The sequence below is a fragment of the Schistocerca cancellata genome, chromosome 3 (assembly GCF_023864275.1).
Source record: "Schistocerca cancellata isolate TAMUIC-IGC-003103 chromosome 3, iqSchCanc2.1, whole genome shotgun sequence".
In the NCBI taxonomy this organism is placed as follows: Eukaryota; Metazoa; Arthropoda; class Insecta; order Orthoptera; family Acrididae; genus Schistocerca; species Schistocerca cancellata.
The window spans coordinates 776,114,794-776,134,732 of record NC_064628.1 but is presented as its reverse complement, the minus strand read 5'-3'; the positions used below and the strand labels follow the sequence as shown (position 1 = coordinate 776,134,732).

At 43.0% G+C, this 19,939-nt stretch overlaps 1 protein-coding gene across 2 annotated transcripts in view; it reads left to right on the top strand.

The window, feature by feature from the left end:
* The window catches only part of LOC126175818 (zwittermicin A synthase ZmaJ), a 140,456-nt gene that overhangs the window by 1,525 nt on the left and 118,992 nt on the right, over nucleotides 1-19,939 (top strand). The window contains exon 1 of one of the 2 annotated variants that reach the window (XM_049922809.1): nucleotides 18,103-18,223. The exons of the other annotated variant lie outside the window; for it this stretch is intronic. Within the exon in view, the coding sequence (XP_049778766.1) occupies nucleotides 18,156-18,223 (68 nt within the window). The 5' untranslated portion in view covers nucleotides 18,103-18,155. Of the gene's footprint in view, nucleotides 1-18,102; nucleotides 18,224-19,939 lie in introns of those variants that run through there. 2 annotated transcript variants of the gene reach the window in all.

The window sequence follows — 19,939 nt, the reverse complement described above, 5'->3', positions numbered from 1 at the left end:
TACCAACCGATCCCTTCTTCTGGTCAAGTTGTGCCACAAACTTCTCTTCTCCCCAATCCTATTCAATACTTCCTCATTAGTTACGTGATCTACCCATCTAATCTTCAGCATTCTTCTGTAGCACCACATTTCGAAAGCTTCTATTCTCTTCTTGTCCAAACTATTTATCGTCCATGTTTCGCTTCCATACATGGCTACACTCCATACAAATACTTTCAGAAATGACTTCCTGACACTTAAATCTATACTCGATGTTAACAAATTTCTCTTCTTCAGAAACGCTTTCCTTGCCATTGCCAGTCTACATTTTATATCCTCTCTACTTCGACCATCATCAGTTATTTTGCTCCCCAAATAGCAAAACTCCTTTACTACTTTAAGTGTCTCATTTCCTAATCTAATACCCTCAACATCACCCGACTTAATTCGACTACATTCCATTATCCTCGTTTTGCTTTTGTTGATGTTCATCTTATATCCTCCTTTCAAGACACTGTCCATTCCATTCAACTGCTCTTCCAAGTCCTTTGCTGTCTCTGACAGAATTACAATGTCATCGGCGAACCTCAAAGTTTTTATTTCTTCTCCATGGATTTTAATACCTACTCCGAATTTTTCTTTTGTTTCCTTTACTGCTTGCTCAATATACAGATTGAATAACATCGGGGAGAGGCTACAACCCTGTCTTACTCCCTTCCCAACCACTGCTTCCCTTTCATGTCCCTCGACTCTTATAACTGCCATCTGGTTTCTGTACAAATTGTAAATAGCCTTTCGCATTAACAGTGCTGAAATTAAATTGTTCACCCAAAGTACAAAAATACGTCCGATCACATGAGAGACATGCTACCACTGCCTCACTTAGCGGAAATAACAATATTCCAGAGGGTTCATAATTTTTCTTGACAAATGAATTTCTATTAGTTTCGATTATTATTTTATAAATGAGCCCAGAAATAAACATAATGAACAGCAATAGATTGCCTAATTAATAACAGAAATTTTAAGTGTGCCAAATAATTCGTAATTTCTAATATTTCTAAAAAAATAATTATAACTATACATTCAGAGCTAGTACTTATCGACTGTAACATCGAAAATAAAGTAATTTCTTTTCATAAATTTTAGCTTCAAATATAACATACTGTGTATAAAATTATATGAAAGTTTTCAGAAAAGGAGCTGAGATAATATTGACATGTCCAAAAATTCGAAAAATAATATTGGTATCGACAACTACTGTTGATGAAAAGTGACCGCTACGGTCGCAGGTTCGAATCCTGCCTCGGGCATGGATGTGTGTGATGTCCTTAGGTTAGTTAGGTTTAAGTAGTTCTAAGTTCTGGGGGACTGATGACCTCGCAAGTTAAGTCCCATAGTGCTCAGAGCCATTTGATGAAAAGCAATGCTAGAGGGGGGGGGAGGGGGGGTATGTACCATTACAGGGGGCAGGGGATACTGAACGTATTGAAAGTGCGGTAGGACGAATGGTCACAAATTTGTTGACCCAAGGGAGAGCGGCACGTAGATGCTGAAAAATCTGGACTGACTGACGCCTGAATGTAGACACAAACTAAAGTTTCAGGAACCGCCATTAAGTGAGCAACTATCGAATACAGATTGCAAAGAATGACAACTGCTTACGTGCCACGGTAGTGAAAGGGGAGTCGAGACGAAAACAGCCTATTCAGTCAGATTTTTAAAATTTTTCATTTCATTAAATTTAATAATTTAAAATTTCCCTTCAGTATTTAAAGAAAAAAGACTTTTGTAAACGTTTTGTAGAATCTAAATACTTTTACAATTGCAGCAAAGTGGTAAGAAGCCCACAGAAATAAAACGATTTAATCGTTAATTTTACGCTCTTAAAATTCACAAGATTTTGAGTAAAATTGACACAAGCGACAATTTTACAATTTGTAAGTGTAAGAACGAAATGTGTTCAATATACAACGACGATTGTAGCCAGAAATGAATTTCAAACGGTAGGCCAGTGGCGTAAGTGGGCGGGAGAATATTCTAAATCTCACGCAGCCCATGCGCTGTAGCTTACTTGGTTTTTGTAGGCCAATCCGAGGTTGTTTTCTGGCTTGATAGACCGCAGGTGTCTCATATCAAATTGTTCGTCTCGGCTTCGCCTACACCACTGTGGTACGACGTAAACAGTTGTCGCTTACACCCCCTTCGTATCACCCCCCGACTGTAATAATCTCGTTGTCGAAGAGACGTTAAACACTAATCGTTCTTCGTTTTATCGCTCCACTGCAAATCACGAGACAAAGAATACAACATTTACAGCGCACACAAAGGTGTTAAAGCAGACATTGGGGAATTGGATGGTATGAAGCTCTAGTTAATGGTAAAATGGAAAGCACTTATTAACAGTGTTTTGCAGAGTATAAATGTAGATGTAGATGCTGAAGTACGTTAACGGGATGTACTTGATGTATCACATCGATCACAGCGCCAAGTGCTTGAAGATGAAGCTGTAGTAGCTTCCAAATCGGTAGCAAATAAATAAATAAAAATAAACAAATCTCAGTGTAGGGAAATTCTATAACAAAATATTTATCAGCTTACATTCCCATTTTCCAGGGCTATGGAAACAATAAGAATCGCGATATGGTTCCTTTAAAAAAGGACATGGCCGATTTCCCTGCACCGCCTCGCATGACCTTGTCGTTGACGGGACGTTACGTTCCAGTCTTCATCTCCCTCCTTCCTGTCTATACTTCTCTGTATGTTACCATATTTATTTGACTTTGCGTCATATGTGTGTGGAAAGCAGTAATATAATAATTGATGAGCCTCAGAAATGGTTTCACTGTTTCAGGTTTCAGTTTCTCCTTCCGGCAATTGTCGAGGGTATCTATGCCACTCTATGCCTAACAACCCTGTAAATTTGAACAATGCCTGTTGTACATCTTGTTTCGTAAAGACTTCATAATCACTAGGAGGAAGAATACTCAAGAACAGTGCGTCATGTAAGCATTCCTTCGCTGCGTTTTCTAAAAAAAAGGAAAAGAAAGATTGGGCTAACATTATGGTAGGAATTTAGTTCCTCCTGTTATGGAAATAATTGGCCAAACATGTTTCGGCACGTTTATGCAATTAAACAATGGATCACGTTTTATTCAGTTCTGGAAAAGGCATGTTTTATATAATGATTATTGAAACGAAAATTAGGCCTAAAACATTGATGATCTACGTGGTTATTCTCCTGAAAGTTAGGTTCTGTAGGACTTTTCTTCCACATTATCATACAAATCGAAACGATGATGTATAGCCCAACATTTTCCTTACTCACAATTAGACAATTTATGTCCTCGTTTCTGTTTAAGTCTTTGCTGACAGCATAGCCTGAATTTTTCGAATTTTGGCTAATCTAATGAAGTACTGAGTATGGCTGGACAAACGTGTTATTTGTATAATCAATGTACATGACATTACGTTTGCTTGTGCTTGTAATTAATAGCAGTAAATGCTGAAAACATGCAGGATTTCAATTTCGTCGAAATTTTCTCCGCATATACCCGCGTTCTCCGTGAAGAACCCGAGATTCATTTCAATGTTTTCTCCTGAGCTACATACGTAGCAACGTTTCTGTCGTACTGTCTAGCGGTTCGCCAAACGGTGCGTTCCCTTCTGATGTCCACCCTACGGGAATGGTGTACTGGGTTCTGTCTTCACGAGAAACCTCTATGCCGACGGATGCCCGTAACAGATTCTACAAGCGTGTGTTTTACTAAGCGCAACGGGGAATGGAGCTGGGAGCGAGTCACGGACAGCAATCGTTCCAGCATTCGTGTGAAGCATTTTGTAGATACGACACAAAATAGAGAGCGCAGTAACAAGAGTGGTATATTCTACAGATGTGTTTTCTCGAATAGGAGACCGTTGCTCAACATCGAGCAAATAATTTCGTGCATGTTCAGACTATTATATTCAGTAATTTATCAGACTAACTGTGCAGTGTTTAAGATTCTAGACTTGCAGTAGAAAAAGTAGTTTCAGGTTTCACTGTTATTTAATAAAGCATGATATCGTATCAGTCGAGACTGTATGTCAGTTGAGACTGGGTTTTAGTGAAAGCTCTGGCGGTTATAGAGACGTTTTCGAGTGAACTGAAACGTCCAAACTCTACACAGTTACCAATATGAGTACACAACCACGGTATCTAATCGTGGATTGCACCTTGAAAGAACGATCTTGCACTATAAAAATCGGGATAAACGAAGCTTTTTGGCCGGCCGTTGTGGCCGAGCGGTTCTAGGCGTTCCAGTACGGAACTGCGCTGCTGCTACGGTCGCAGGTTCGAATCCTACCCCGGGCATGGATGTGTGTGATGTCCTTAGGTTAGTTAGGTTTAAGTAGTTCTAAGTCTAGCGGACTGATAACCACAGATGTTAAGTCCCATAGTGCTCAGAGCCATTTGAACATTTGGAGATTTTTGTACGAAAATATGGTATACAGGCTTAAAAAACTGGTTATTCCGATTTAAGTTTTTAAAGAGGCCTTTGGAGAAAATAGAAGCAACTGTATGAACATCAAAAGTTCAGATGGCAAGCCAGTACGTAGCAAAGAAGTGAAAGGTGAAAGAAGGAATAAATAAATAGATGGTGTAGTTAAGGGTAACAAACTTGAGGACTAGGTGAAGATGAGATGGGAGATATGATACTGCGAGAAGAAATTGACAGAGCAGTGATCGATCTAACTGGAAACGAAGCCCCTGGAGTAGACGACATTCCCTGAGAATTACTGAGGTTCTTGGGAGCGCCAGCCATTACAAAACTATTCCATTTGGCGTACAATATATATGAGACAAGCGAAATACACTCAGGGTTCGGGAAGAATGGAGTAATTCCAGTTCCAAAGAGGACAGCTGCTGACAGATGGGAATATTACTGAATCATCAGTTCAATACACTGATGTGACAAAAGTCGGGGTACACCACCTAATATCGTGTCGGACCTCCTTTTTCCCGGCATAGTACAGCATCTCTACGTGGCGTGGACTTAACAAATCGTTGGAAGTCCCCTGCAGAAATACTGAGCCATGTCGTATCTACAGTTGTCCATAAATGGTTCAAATGGCTCTGAGCACTATGGGACCTAACTTCTGAGGTCATCAGTCGCCTAGAACTTAGAAATACTTAAACCTAACTAACCTAGGACATCACACACATCCATGCCCGAGGCAGGATTCGAGCCTGCGACCGTAGCGGTCTAGCGGTTCCAGACTGTAGCGCCTAGAACCGCTCGGCCACCCCGGTCGGCTGTCCATAAATGTGAAAGTGTCGCCAGCGCAGGGTTTTGTGTACGAACTGACCTCTCGACTACATCGCATAAATGTTCGGTGGAATTCATGTCGGGCGTTCTGGCTGGCCAAATCATTCATTCCAATTCTTCAACCCAATTGCGAACAACTGTGGCCAGGTGACATCAGAACGTTCCAGAATGAGATTTTCACTCTGTAGCGGAGTGTGCGCTGATATGAAACTTCCTGGCAGATTAAAACTGTGTGCTCGACCGAGACTCGAACTCGGGACCGTTGCCTTTCGCGGGCAAGTGCTCTACCATCTGAGCTACCGAAGCACGACTCACGCCCGGTACTCACAGCTTTACTTCTGCCAGTATCTCGTCTCCTACCTTCCAAACTTTACAGAAGCTCTCCTGCGAACCTTGCAGAACTAGCACTCCTGAAAGAAAGGATACTGCGGAGACATGGCTTAGCCACAGCCTGGGGATTGTTTCCAGAATGAGATTTTCACTCTGCAGCGGAGTGTGCGCTGATATGAAACTTCCTGGCAGATTAAAACTGTGTGCCCGACCGAGACTCGAACTCGGGACCTTTGCCTTTCGCGGGCAAGTGCTCTACCAACTGAGCTACCGAAGCACGACTCACGCCCGGTACTCACAGCTTTACTTCTGCCAGTATCTCGTCTCCTACATCCCCCAGGCTGTGGCTAAGCCATGTCTCCGCTATATCCTTTCTTTCAGGAGTGCTAGTTCTGCAAGTTTCGCAGGAGAGCTTCTGTAAAGTTTGGTAGGTAGGTGACGAGATACTGGCAGAAGTAAAGCTGTGAGTACCGGGCGTGAGTCGTGCTTCGGTAGCTCAGATGGTAGAGCACTTGCCCGCGAAAGGCAAAGGTCCCGAGTTCGAGTCTCGGTCGGGCACACAGTTTTAATCTGCCAGGAAGTTTGACATGAGAACGTTATTTGGGAACATGAAGTCCATGAATGGCTGCAAATGGTCTCCAGGTTGCCGAACATAAGTATTTACAGTCAATGATCGCTTCAGTTTGAGCAAAGGACCCTGTTCATTCCATGCAAACACAGCCGATATCATTACGGATCCTCCACCATCTTACGCAGTGCCTTGCTGACAACTTGGGTCCACGGCTTCGTGGCGTCTGCACCACAATCGAACCCTACCATCAGTTCTTAGCAACTGAAGTCGGGGCTCATCTGAGCATGCCACTGTCTTCCAGTGGTCTAGGGTCCAACCGATATGGTCAGGAGTCCAGGAGAGGCGCTGCGGGCGATGTCGTGCTGCTAGCAAAAGCACTCGGGTCGGTCGTCTGCTGCCATAGCCCATTAGCGCCACATTTCGCCGCCCGCACTGTCCTAACGGATACGTTCGTTGTACATCCCACATTGATTTCTGCGGTTATTTCACGGAGTGTTGCTTCTTTGTAGCACCGACAAATCTTCACAAATACCGCAGCTCTCGTTCGTTAAGTCAAGGCTGTCGGTCACAGCTTCGTCCGTGTGAGAGGTAATGCCTGACTCTGTGGATCTCGGAATATTAAATTTGTAGTGTCGACAGAATTGCCAACACTGTTTTTAGAGAGGAGGCCGAAATGCACGCGTCCTCTCACGCAGGCTTGCGTTAGGTCTGAAACAGGATACGTAATGAATGCTATAAAGAAAAGTACGTAGCTGCGGGAATACTTAACTTTAATCCATCATTTGCATACAGCATTCTTGATGATACACGTGAGACTCTCTCTAGAAATGGTTAATGGCGCCTCGCTAGGTCGTAGCCATGGACTTAGCTGAAGGCTATTCTAACTGTCTCTCGGCAAATGAGAGAAAGGCTTCGACAGTGTAGTCGCTAGCAAAGTCGTCCGTACAACTGGGGCGAGTGCTAGTAAGTCTCTCTAGACCTGCCGTGTGGTGGCGCTCGGTCTGCAATTACTGACAGTGGCTTCAAAAATGGTTCAAATGGCTCTGAGCACTATGGGACTTAACATCTATGGTCATCAGTCCCCTAGAACTTAGAACTACTTAAACCTAACTAACCTAAGGACAGCACACAACACCCAGCCATCACGAGGCAGAGAAAATCCCTGACCCCGCCGGGAATCGAACCCGGGAACCCGGGCGTGGGAAGCGAGAACGCTACCGCACGACCACGAGATGCGGGCACTGACAGTAGCGACACGCGGGTCCGACATGTACTAATGGACCGCGGCCGATTTAAAGCTACCACCTAGCAAGTGTGGTGTCTGGCGGTGACACCAGAAAATTCCCTAACGATTTCCGGAATGGAATGTCCCATGCGTCTAGCTTCAACTACCATTCCGCGTTCAGAGTGTGTTAAGTCAGTCGTGCGGCTGTGATCACGTCGGACATTTTACATGAACCACAAGAGTACAAATGACAGCTCCACCAACTCACTGCCCTTTTATACCTTGCGTAAACGATACTACTGCCATCTGCATATGTGGATATGGCTATCCCATCAAAAATAGTTAAAATGGCTCTGAGCACTATGGTACTTAACATCTGAGGTCATGCCCCTAGAACTTAGAACTACTTAAACCTAACTAACCTAAAGACATCACACACATCCATGCCCGAGGCAAGATTCGAACGTGCGACCGTAGCACTCGTGCGGTTCCAGACTGAAGTGCCTAGAACCGCTCGGCCACCGCGGCTGGCCGCTATCCCATCACTTTTCTCACCTCGGCGTAGGTCTTGGCTACAAAACAATGACGCGAATTATTAACGGAAGAATGACAAACTGGTGGAGGTCGATCTTGGGGAGAATGAGTTTGGGTTCCGGAGGAATGCAGGAATGCACGAGGCAATACTACCCAACGGCTTATCTTAGAAGACTAAAAGGAAAACGTGGAAGATAGACAACTCGCACAAGAAGAATACAGGAGCTTCTGAGATGTTGTGCTACAGAAGAATTCTGGCGATTAGATTGGTAGATCAGATAACAAAGGAGTTTTGGAAATTTGTGGTAAGGACTATGGGACTAAGCCGGCCAGAGTGGCCGTGCGGTTCTAGGCGCTACAGTCTGGAACCGCGCGACCGCTACGGTCGCAGGCTCGAATCCTGCCTCGGGCATGCATGTGTGTGATGTCCTTAGGTTAGTTCTGATTAATTAGTTCTAAGTTCTGGGGGACTGATGACCTCAGAAGTTAAGTCCCATAGTGCTCAGAGCCATTTGAACTATGGGACTAAACTGCTGAAGTCATCGGTTCCTAGGCTTACGCACTACTTTATCTAACTTAAACTAACTTACCCTAAGGACAACACACACACCCATGCCCGAGGAAGGACTCGAACCTCAGACGGGGGGAGCCGCGCGAACCGTGACAAGACGCCTCAAACAGCACGGCTACCAAGCGCGGCAAATGAGGAGTTATTGAATTGAATTGGGGAAGACAGAAATTTATGGCTCAACTTAAGTAAAAGACGCGGTTGGTTGATATGACACATCTTGAGGTGTCAAGGAATTGTCAGTCTGGTAATGGAAGGAAGGCCGCTGTGGCCGAGCGGTTTTCTAGGCAGGCGCTTCAGTCCGGAACCGCGCAGCTGCTACAGCCGCAGGTTCGAATCCTACCTCGGACATGGAAGTGTGTGATGTCCTTAGGTTAGTTGGGTTTAAGTAGTTCTAAGTCTAGGGGACTGATGACCTCAGATGTTAAGGCCCATAGTGCTCAGAGCCATTTGAACCATTTGAATGGAATGTGTGTGTGTGTGGAGGGGGGGGGGGGAGTTGGAGGTGGAGGGTTTATAATTGCAAAGAAAAACCAAAGGTTGAATGCAGTAAGGAACTTCAAATGGATGTAAGTTGTGATAGTTAAGCAGAGATGAAGAGGTTCCCACCGGATAGAACAGAATGAAGAGCGGCATCGAACCTGTCTTTGGAATGAACACCACAAGTTTCTCCTTCATGTCATCGATCATATCAGCGGAATGCCGACATAGTTTCTGCAATAACGTCTTCCATTATTGGTATATGCTGAAGTTTATGAGGTCAGTTATAGCATACGTCAAGAAGTCGAAATTACTTTGAGAGTTTAGCACTTATATCAGAAAAGGAGATGAACTCGGTATTGTCGAATGAATCGTGTTGGAAAGCTCTTTCCCTACACTTCATTAACAAGTATTTCATTATATTGAGGGCAATGACATGCAAAATATTCGTGAGGAAAATTTGACGGTAATTTCGGATAATTTTATTACATCGTTCGACTTGCCAGTTTTTTTACTGGAACAAATATTTTCATATCAAGTTCTCATTTTTTTTGTAGAAATGTTTGCCTTTTTAGTGTTTCTGATTAAGTTCTGGTCTCGGAAATTATGTTAAGATTTCGCCGTACTTTGGAAATAAATGTGACCAAAAAAGGGAACTTCGCGGGCAAACGGGATAGAACCCAAAATCGCGACGACAAACGACGATCAAATTAAAGTGCTTCTAGTGGAAGTGTATTAAAATCGAGTGACGCTGATTCTTAAATCAGTTTGGAGAAGTGGTGACAAACTATTCTCAATTAACGGTTCACCTGGTATCACAAAGTCCAAAACTTCTCTACCAGTATTTTATGCATCGGTCTTTAAGTGATGCATTTGATGAGATGATTTAATGAAAGGAATCTATGTATCACTGTTGGGAGTATGACTGCCAAAAATCTTCATTTGTCTGCACGTCCTGTTTGTACTGACCGAGAAGACAAGACGAATATGCAGCTTAGCTCTAATGGCTTTTGATGTGAATGTGTGTCATTCGAAGGTATCAAATCATTTGATGTCAATTCTTTTGATTGTGCAGTTGCAGGGTACAGAACGTAAATATAAACAAACTGACTTTAGCGTCCGGAAACTTACTGAGTCGTAATCGAAAGACGCGGGTTATCTGTTGATTTATCAACCTTCGGCGATTTGGTACCACATTAAGGCGACAAGAAGGTCCTTAGTAGGAGAAAGACGTGACGCAAGACGGAGAACAAAGCTCTTTTTGATGGGTTTAACAACGCGGACATTAGGAAGTAAACAAGAAAGCTGATACACTTGTGAGACTTTCAAAATGTCTGTTAGTTGCAGTAAAACATTCCTTGGCACAGTGGCGCACAGAAAGGCCAGTAACGTGTGGGTTGATAATTAGTTACATTTACTAGCAAGTTACATCAACTTTGACTAGAATGGGGATCGTGTGCTCTTTAGACGATATTGTGCTGTATTGTTGTAAATGCCACTCCCAGTGTGATTCTTAACGAGTGGTAGACACCAATTCAGTGCCACACCAACGCTTTTTAACTTAAGTAAGATCATATGCGTTATCAAAAGAAAGTTGTGACTGCTTTGATCATATCATTGAAAGTAGACCGCAACATGCTATCTTGGATGAAAAGTCAGTGACAAATTTAGAAATAATCTCTGGGGTGCCGCAGGCAAGTTTCTTGGGACATTCTCTATTGATGTTATATATTAATAAATCAGCAGTCAATGTTAATAATAACCTCAGAGCTCGTGCAGATGATAGACTTATCTATAATAATGTATAGAGACGACATAGAAATTTAAAAACACACAAAATACTTCAACAGATAAGTAGAAAGAAAAAAGTTGGATAATTAGTCCATCTTAGTGCTACATAAAGCAACAGTGCCAAATCTTCTACTATATAGCTCCGTAACACACATCGGTGCGACTCCGTAATCTGTAGTAGCGGTCGGATGACGTCATAATCCGACCGTTGCGTGGTTACCGATAAACACTTCCGCAGTTTCAACTAACCAAGTTTACGTTTGAAAAGCACCTAACGTCGTCTTTTGAATCTCCTAGGATGCGCCATGTAATTGGAGATGAAAAATTAAGCAGAGAGAAACCTCTTAGACCATAGTCACCACAAAGCCACTGTCATCGAGAATATAATTAGGAGCCAGTGGAGATGGCTAGGACAACTGGGCGATTAGCAATAGCTCAATTGTAGATAGAGGTCACCTGGTCGCTCCAAAGCAACGAAGATACGCCACGTCAACCCATATCAGGTTGGCCTCTTCAATACTGTTAACTTCATTAGCGACGAGACATAATCGGCCAATATTTGCCGACCAAATGGTGTCGAGTCTTGCAGCAACCACGCTTTTTCTCCCACCAGGTGCTTCGGGCCACTGGTAATGAGTGTGTCTAATGCGCGGAAAGGAGAACCTGTCAAGATGCGTGGCGAATACGACCAGTGGACCGTGCCTCAAGGACGCCATGTTCTCTCCAACGAGGCACGACTCATTCTAAACACTGATTCGCAACTCGTGTTCTTCTGGAGAGGAAAAGCAACGCGCAACAGTACATGTAACCTCACAGAAAGGAACCAGTTTGGCGTCCGTAGTGTAATGACTAAGGTCACCAGCTTATTGAAAATACTTATCAAGCGCGGCACGTGTTACAGCGTTTTTTCCTTTTCAAGTTGTGATACTCGTTTATGGTACTTGCGACCATTCAACCTTGTGTTTATTGCGTGGACATTGGCCATCACACAATATAACATCATTAAACAACGCACTGACTTATTCCTTTCATTAACCGCAACAATGAAAAACTTCAGCTCAAGCGCGAACAGAACTGATGATGCAATGCACGCAGAACCTACAGCTGAGTATATGGAACACATACTTAATTTATATTAACAGATGGTTGTGAGCCGATATGGAGAAAAGTATGACGTTTGACGAGAAGATTGTTCAGCAACGCGAGGACAAGATTAGCTTACAATGCGCGCGGAGACATTTTTTGCTGTCTTTCTTCCCGCACTCCATAACACAAATTGAACGGTAAGAAGGTCCGCAGCTCGTGGTCTAGAGGCCTGTGGATCATGGGGTCCCGGGATCGATTCCCGGCCGGGTTGGGAATTTTTCTCTGCCCGGCGACTGGGTATTTGTGTTGTCCTCATCATCATTCCTGACAGTGACTACATTGGACTGTGTAAAAAGAAATCTGGACTGTGTAAAAATTGGAACTTTGTACGGGCGCTGATGACCAACCAGTTGAGTGCCCCAGAAACCAAACATCAAACCAAACCCTAACGTGTTACGATGATCCGTATCCTCTGCCGTGCACTTTTCGGTGGTTGACATCTGCTGATGTTGAGGAAAAGTCAGTAATGTGCAAAAGAAAAATCTGGACACAAAGATGAAACTTCATGGGACACCACATCTCATCTGTGCACTAGCATCACTGGATTCTAATAAGAGGTTTAGACTTGAACCAGTAAAACCTCATTCCCCGAGTCTTTAAATAATCGAACTACCACGTATAAAAGGTCAGATCTCCAAAACTGCACCGAGCAGGGTATCGCAGTGGTTAGTACACCGGACTCGCTTTCGGGAGGACGACGGTTCAAACTCGCGTCCGGCCTTCCTGATTTAGGTTTTCCGTGATTTCCCTAAACCGCTTAAGGCAAATGCCGGAATGGTTCCTTCGAAAGGGCACGGCCGATTTCCTTCCCCATCCTTCCCTAATCCGAGCTTGTTCTCCGTCTCTAATGACCTCGTTGTCGACGGGACGTTAAACACTAATCTATTCCCCCACCTCCAAAACTGTGCGTCGTGCGAAGAAGTAATTTTGCAGGTACATTTAGTGGTATACGTGGACGCTGTAGAGGTAGCACTATATAAGCAATAAATTCAAACGTCATGCCTAATGTGGCACTGTCAGTGCATGAACAGCGGAAATATAGTAAGCGATAGTTTTTTTTTCGTTTCGTCATTTTGTCAGGAGTGTCAGCGAGAAAAAGTTTTATAAAAGTTTGAAATCATGCGTAAAGTTTGTTGGAAGTAGCAAAATTCTCTCATTCTCAAATAGGGGATGAATATAATCTGAGTAATTTGCGCTCCCTGTTTCAAGTTATATACACTGTTTGTTAAGTTTCATACTCTATACATTCTCTTAAACTTTTTACATAAGATAATACCTCTTAATGAAATGACGATGCTGTCATAATCTTTTCATTAGGAGATACGAAGTAATGAAAGTCAAATTTAGCCCGTTTGGTACAGGTACTGTAAATTCTGCTCGCTGGTGTTCCATGTGGTGAACAATAATGTCGCATCACACGTCTATGTTTTCACTGCCGTCGTGGTCTTGCGGTAGCGTTCTCGCTTCTACATCTACATCTACATCCATACTCCGCAAGCCACCTGACGGTGTGTGGCGGAGGGTACCTTCAGTACCTCTATCGGTTCTCCCTTCTATTCCAGTCTCGTATTGTTCGTGGAAAGAAGGATTGTCGGTATGCCTCTGTGTGGGCTCTAATCTCTCTGATTTTATCCTCATGGTCTCTTCGCGAGATATACGTAGGAGGGAGCAATATACTGCTTGACTCTTCGGTGAAGGTATGTTCTCGAAACTTTAATAAAAGCCCGTACCGAGATACTGAGCGTCTCTCCTGCAGAGTCTTCCACTGGAGTTTATCTATTATCTCCGTGACGCTTTCGCGATTACTAAATGATCCTGTAACGAAGCGCGCTGCTCTCCGTTGGATCTTCTCTATCTCTTCTATCAACCCTATCTGGTACGGACCCCACACTGCTGAGCAGTATTCAAGCAGTGGGCGAACAAGCGTACTGTAACCTACTTCCTTTGTTTTCGGATTGCATTTCCTTAGGATTCTTCCAATGAATCTCAGTCTGGCATCTGCTTTACCGACGATCAACATTATATGATCATTCCATTTTAAATCACTCCTAATGCGTACTCCCAGATAATTTATGGTATTAACTGCTTCCAGTTGCTGACCTGCTATTTTGTAGCTAAATGATAAAGGATCTATCTTTCTGTATATTCGCAGCACATTACACTTCCCACGCACGGGGTCCCGGGTTCGATTCCCCGCGGGGTCAGGTATTTTCTCTGCCTCGAGATGACTGGGTGTTGTGTGTCCTTCTTCATCATTTCATCATCATTGACTCGCAAGTCGCCGAAGTGGCGTCAACTAAAAAGGACTTGCAGTACAGCGGCCGAACTGCCCCGCATGGGGCTTCCCGGCCAACAATGCCGTTTCATTTCTTCACTGTCGGCCAATTTCCGCGAAGAATATTTTCTTCCGCCATGGGCATTCGCATCTAAATCTGCACTACATACATATATACTCCACAAGCCACTGTACAGTGCATGGCGAAGTGTCTGTCCAATCAATATTACTGATTTTTCCCCTACTTCTTTAACGTATTGAGAGAGGGGAAAAATGACTACATGCCTCTCTGAGCGCCTGCGTCTGTCTCGTGCAGTTCCAGAGTGTCGTGAACGCAGATGTTCGTCACACTGAGCAACGTTTGTGAGCTGAAACGTAAACAAAGTAGGCATTTAACAAATGTTACCATCTCATGTGGAAAATGTTTCTTTCAGTAACTTATTGGGTTATTTCTCTTCTGCTTATCCTTATAAATGTTTCCACGAAGTTTCCTTGTCCTACGATAATTCGTTTTTCATGGGCGCCCACCCAAGTAGCGAAATTTTAACTATAACCATCTTGTACGATTACGGCGGCCTAATGGTAGCGCAGTCTTCTTCGAACAGAAATTTCCTAAATTCACCGTAGAGTGTTTCTTGTTTCATGGATTCCCATGCAAGTTCCCCGAACGTTACCGTTGCACTATACCGGCCAATTACGATCGTAGCGTCGCGTCTCTTAATTCGATGTTCCTCGTCAAGCCGACGTGATAAGGACTCCAAACACTGGGACAATTGTCCAGAATTGATCGCACTAGCGTTCTGCATGCGGTTTTCTTTTACAGATGCATTCCATTGTTCCAACAAATCTTTATCTTCCATTTACATTCCCTAATACAGATTTTACGTGATCGTCGCATTTCATATCGTTTATCTTACTTCCACGATATGACCCATTCCAAATATTGGCCAATAGTGTTGGAATCAGATACTATCGGGTTCTCTCTCTTTGTTACACTCATTACCTTACATTTGATCACATTTAAAGAGAGCTGTCACTCATTACAGCATGCGGAACTTGGTCCAGCTGTCTATGCAATTGCTAACGATTGTCCGAGGGCAGTGCTTTACTGCAGGCAATAGCATCGTCAGCGAACAGTTTTGCATTACTACTAAAACTGATCATGTCTGATAAATCGTTTATGTATATTGAAAAAAATGAGGCGCCATTGCCGGCCGCTGTGGTCGAGCGGTTCTAGGCGCTTCAGTCCGAAACCACGCGGCTGCTACGGTCGCAGGTACGAATCCTGCCTCGGGCATGGATGTGTGTGATGTCCTTAGGTTAAATTAAAAGGAAGGTCAGCGTTGGCCGTAATATTGATGTTTTATTGATAGCAGAATCGATTTTCGGTCACATAGTGATCATATTCGGTGCTGTACAAATTAAACTCAGACACTGGTATCAAGTTATCAATAACCAAAACTGAGAAGCGATCACAATAACCTCAACAGACGCGCATAATGCGTGTTTTAAACCCCCAAAACTGGTAACCGGATGCAACTCCATGGAGTCGCCAATCAAAGTCATTAGGTTAGTTAGGTTTAAGTAGTTCTAAGTCTAGGGGACTGATGACCTCAGAGATTAAGTCCCATAGTGCTTAGAGCCATTTGAACCACTAGGGGTCATTACTGTCGGACACCCGGTGTTATTTGTTTTTATGGAACATTCGTTATTCGGTATCACACACTGGCTTCTTCTTCTTTCTCTTTCAAAAGGCTGCAACCACAACTTTTTCTCTTCAGCAGCCCTCTCCATCTTCACGTTTTGTAAAAGAATATGATCTCTTAATACGTGTCCAATGAGTTTTGCTTTTTGCTGGCATGTAAGTTTCAGTAGTTCTTTTTTGTTTCCTATTTCTTGCAGAACCATCTCATTTGTTTTTCTGTCAGTGCAGCTAGTTCTTGTAATTCTCCTGCAGAAACTCATTTCCGCAGCTTCGACGTGAGCTTTCTCCTGTTTTGCTAACGTCCAGGTTTCACATACGTATCTCAGGACACTACATAATACACAGGTTTTTATAAGTCATTTCTCAGATATCAGAAGTTCCTTCTCATCCTGGAAGGCGCTCTTGGCAAATGCTATACTTCTTTTGATTTGCTCGAGACAGCTATTCTTTTCCACCACAGTAATGCCGAAACAGTCAAATTTGGTTACTTCCTAGAGCTGCTCACTGCATTTTCTTATGACAGTCTTACCTCCACCTCTTTTTGGCCAATAACCATGACTTCCGTCTTCTTGGTATGCACTTCTGATTTTAGTTTTGTTTTTCTCTTGATTTAAGGCGTTAAACATTTTTATTTACTTCCTTCTCTGGATATGCCACTATAGCAATACCTTCGGCGCTTCTCATGGAGTAAATATGTATATCATTTATTTTGATTCCACTCGTCTTTTCTTTCATTATTTTTACTGTTGTCATTGCCTCCTCGATGAACATATTAAATAAGTATGGTGGTAGAGAGCATCCTTGTCTCACTCCCTTTCTGTTTCTTTCTTGCTACCATAAACGTCCAGTTCAGTACTTTGACTTTTGTATATACTCAAAATTAATCGCCTGTCCTTCCTGTAAAGTTCTACTTTTCACATTCCTCTAACCAATCTCATATGCGAAAATGCTCCTTACGATCGTATCTTTTGTAGTAGTCGACGATGTGGCACATTTTCGAACGCCTTTGAAATCTAGGAAGACGAAATCTACCAGTTAGAGTTGTAAACCTATCATAGGCTGTAGTAGCACATCGTAAGTAAGAGTAAATTACGGTAGTATGTCTAGGGGCATTGGTGAGTTAACATCGTAGCCGCATCATCCGTACGTTAAGTGTGTTTCATGTCTGTCGGCCATTACCTCATTTCTATCGCTTTGTGTGCGTATGCCGTCAGTGCCTTACCAGATTCTCCTAGACACCGGAAGCAGTGAACCGTCTAGAGACTGAGTGAAAGTACATAAATGCCCGCGTAATCCACGGGATATTTTTGCTCTGCATAGTTATCCCCCAGTCTGATACCTACAAATAAACAGTATTCATAGCGAAAGTGAAATTGTCGTTGTTTATTTCTGATTTTATTCGAAAATTGTTCAGTTGCAAGTTGAAACAGAGTGATGTTGTAAAAATGAAAACAACACAAATTTATCATATAGTCCTAGAAAATGAAATTTTCTTAAAAAAGGGTAAAATTTAGAAAAAAACTCAGAACAAAAACATATCAAACATAGCTCCAATATTTCGTCTAGCTTATATGAAACCTGTTTCTATTATTAATACACAACTTTCACATTTATCAGTAATAACACGAAACTCTTGCCTTTCACCATGAAGAAGAACGGTCTATTGTGTACATAATGTGATAACAACAATAAATACACAGGTTTTGCTGTAGCTGTGCATGTAAACTGCTTGCCTGAAAAGTAATTGCTTTGGTTACATGATAAACTACTACTAACAAAATGCAGTTTATATTTTGAAAGGATTTAAAATACACAATGGATTAACAATGGATGATATGCGGTTCTAAATATGTTCAAGACAAAGAAACAAGAACAAAGAGAAGTCGTCGGCTCCCAGTTTCTCTCACACACATTCAATTATGTTTCTTTCCACACTAATACTACCAATACTATCGGTAGTCCTCCCATTTACTACGTCATATATGTATTGCACCAGAACTACAGCGCCATTGTTTCGATAGAGCGCAACTGTACTACAAGTTCATGTATTGTTTGCAAGTGTGGTGCGTGACATCGAATACGATACACCACAGCGCCATCGGCGTCACAGAAATCTGCCGGTTGGCGGCAGCACTGCAGCCTCCGCCAGGTTCCAAGCTTCGAGGGGCGGGCTCGCCGCGCTGCGAAGAGGCGGTTTATTCGCGGACCGCCGCAGTCTGCAAGCGAAGCGTCTCCCGGCGGCATGGCCCGTGCCGAACTCTATTTCCTGCCGCAGCTGCAATGGCGTTCCTGCACCGAGGAGCCAGAGCCGTGAGTCCGAACCTCCGAGCTGCTTACAGTCCGGTGTCAAGTAGTTGGCATTTCACTGCTATCTGGCTGAACTGCTGCTGCCACAAATACACCAGTGTGAACCTAGCTTTCGCCGCTCCAACTGTGCTGTCACTTCCACTGTGCAGCAACGTAGTCTACTTGTTCTCAAACAGGAGAGTTACGGACGCTAAATTTTCGCCTAGTTCAAGAAAAACGAAACTCCAGCCGTAATTAAAATTAAAAGCAGACCCTTGACATGTTTAAAGACGCAATAGATTTCTCTAACATACGTGAATGTCCAGTTTTTATGTGATTTTTTCATTTTATTTTTATTTAGAGGATAGAGACAATAATGCGAGTTTGTTACCACTGAGAGCGGAAACACAGTGGTGGCTGCCTGCAGACAGTACTAATTGAGACATCGTGTTAAACTTTGGATCCCAGATCTCAGAAGGCAACTAATCTCTTTCGCTACAATTTGAGTGAAAGATATTACTGTAGGATTATTTTAATTAAATTCGTCGCCAGAAGTAAACAACATGAAAAAATATAGTTATCCCCGTTTTGTTTTCCCTCGCGGGGAGGAGAGGATACATGCGTCCCCCAGGTACTTTGACGTGGAGCCTGTATACTCCAGTGATGATCAAATTTTCATTTATGATGTATAATTTCGAAAAAGCATTTCCATCATATTTATGATTACAAATATTTGACATTCGGTAGTTCATGCGAAATGGCGAGCTCTTTTATCATTGCGTATAAATTTGAGAGTCTAATGTGACAGCACCTCGATCCTCTTACATGTGATATACGATGTGGAACAGTTTTGGAACAAAGCCATTTGACACAAGCTACATAACAATAACGTGCAGCAAATTCCCATTGGTTGTCTGATAATCTACCGTGAGGCATAAACGGTCCAGTGACAGCGAAAGCATTAAATCAGACTATAGTATTTGCAAGCTGGCGAATGTTCACGATCGTTCCCAAAACAGTTTAATCCGAAGAAATATGTCTGTGAAGGACACCATTTTGAAAAAGTGGCCTCACATCTATATTTACATTCCGTCTATTATTTGAAAGCCTCCTTAAAGAGTCTGATGGAAGATTGTTGGTGTACCAACGTCACTTCCCGATTTTTCTTTTCCACTTGTCAATGGTGCGCGGGTAGAACTGTTGGGAAGTCTCTGTATGACTTCGAATCTCTGATTTTTATCTTCTTGGTCGCTCTACGAGATACATGGACGAGCAGTGTATGGTCTCGGAATTTTAAAAGTGAACAGCTACGCTTAGCGTCTCGTGTGCCACTGAAGTCGGATAAGCATCACGTTGACGCTTTCGGGCTTACTAAACGGGTCCTGCTACGAAACACGCCGCTTGTCTTCTCGTCTTCCGTTTTTCCTCTCTGCTATATAAGGGTAACTGAGGACCAATTTTAAAGTATAGGTCGAACGAGGGTTTATAAAACCTTCTTCGTGGTTGGGTTACCGTTCCTAAGGATTCTTCCAATGAGTCTGTCTGGCTTCTGCTTTTTCTTAGGGTTTATTTTATCCTGTCATTCTATTTTATATCGCTCCTTAAACATACTCCCAGATATTTAATGGATGTTTCTTTCCACTGATTATGCGACAACCTTGTAATCAAACAATGTGGCTTTCAGCCTATTCATGCGGAATTAGATGTTTATACTGAGAGTCGAACGCCACAGCCTCCAGA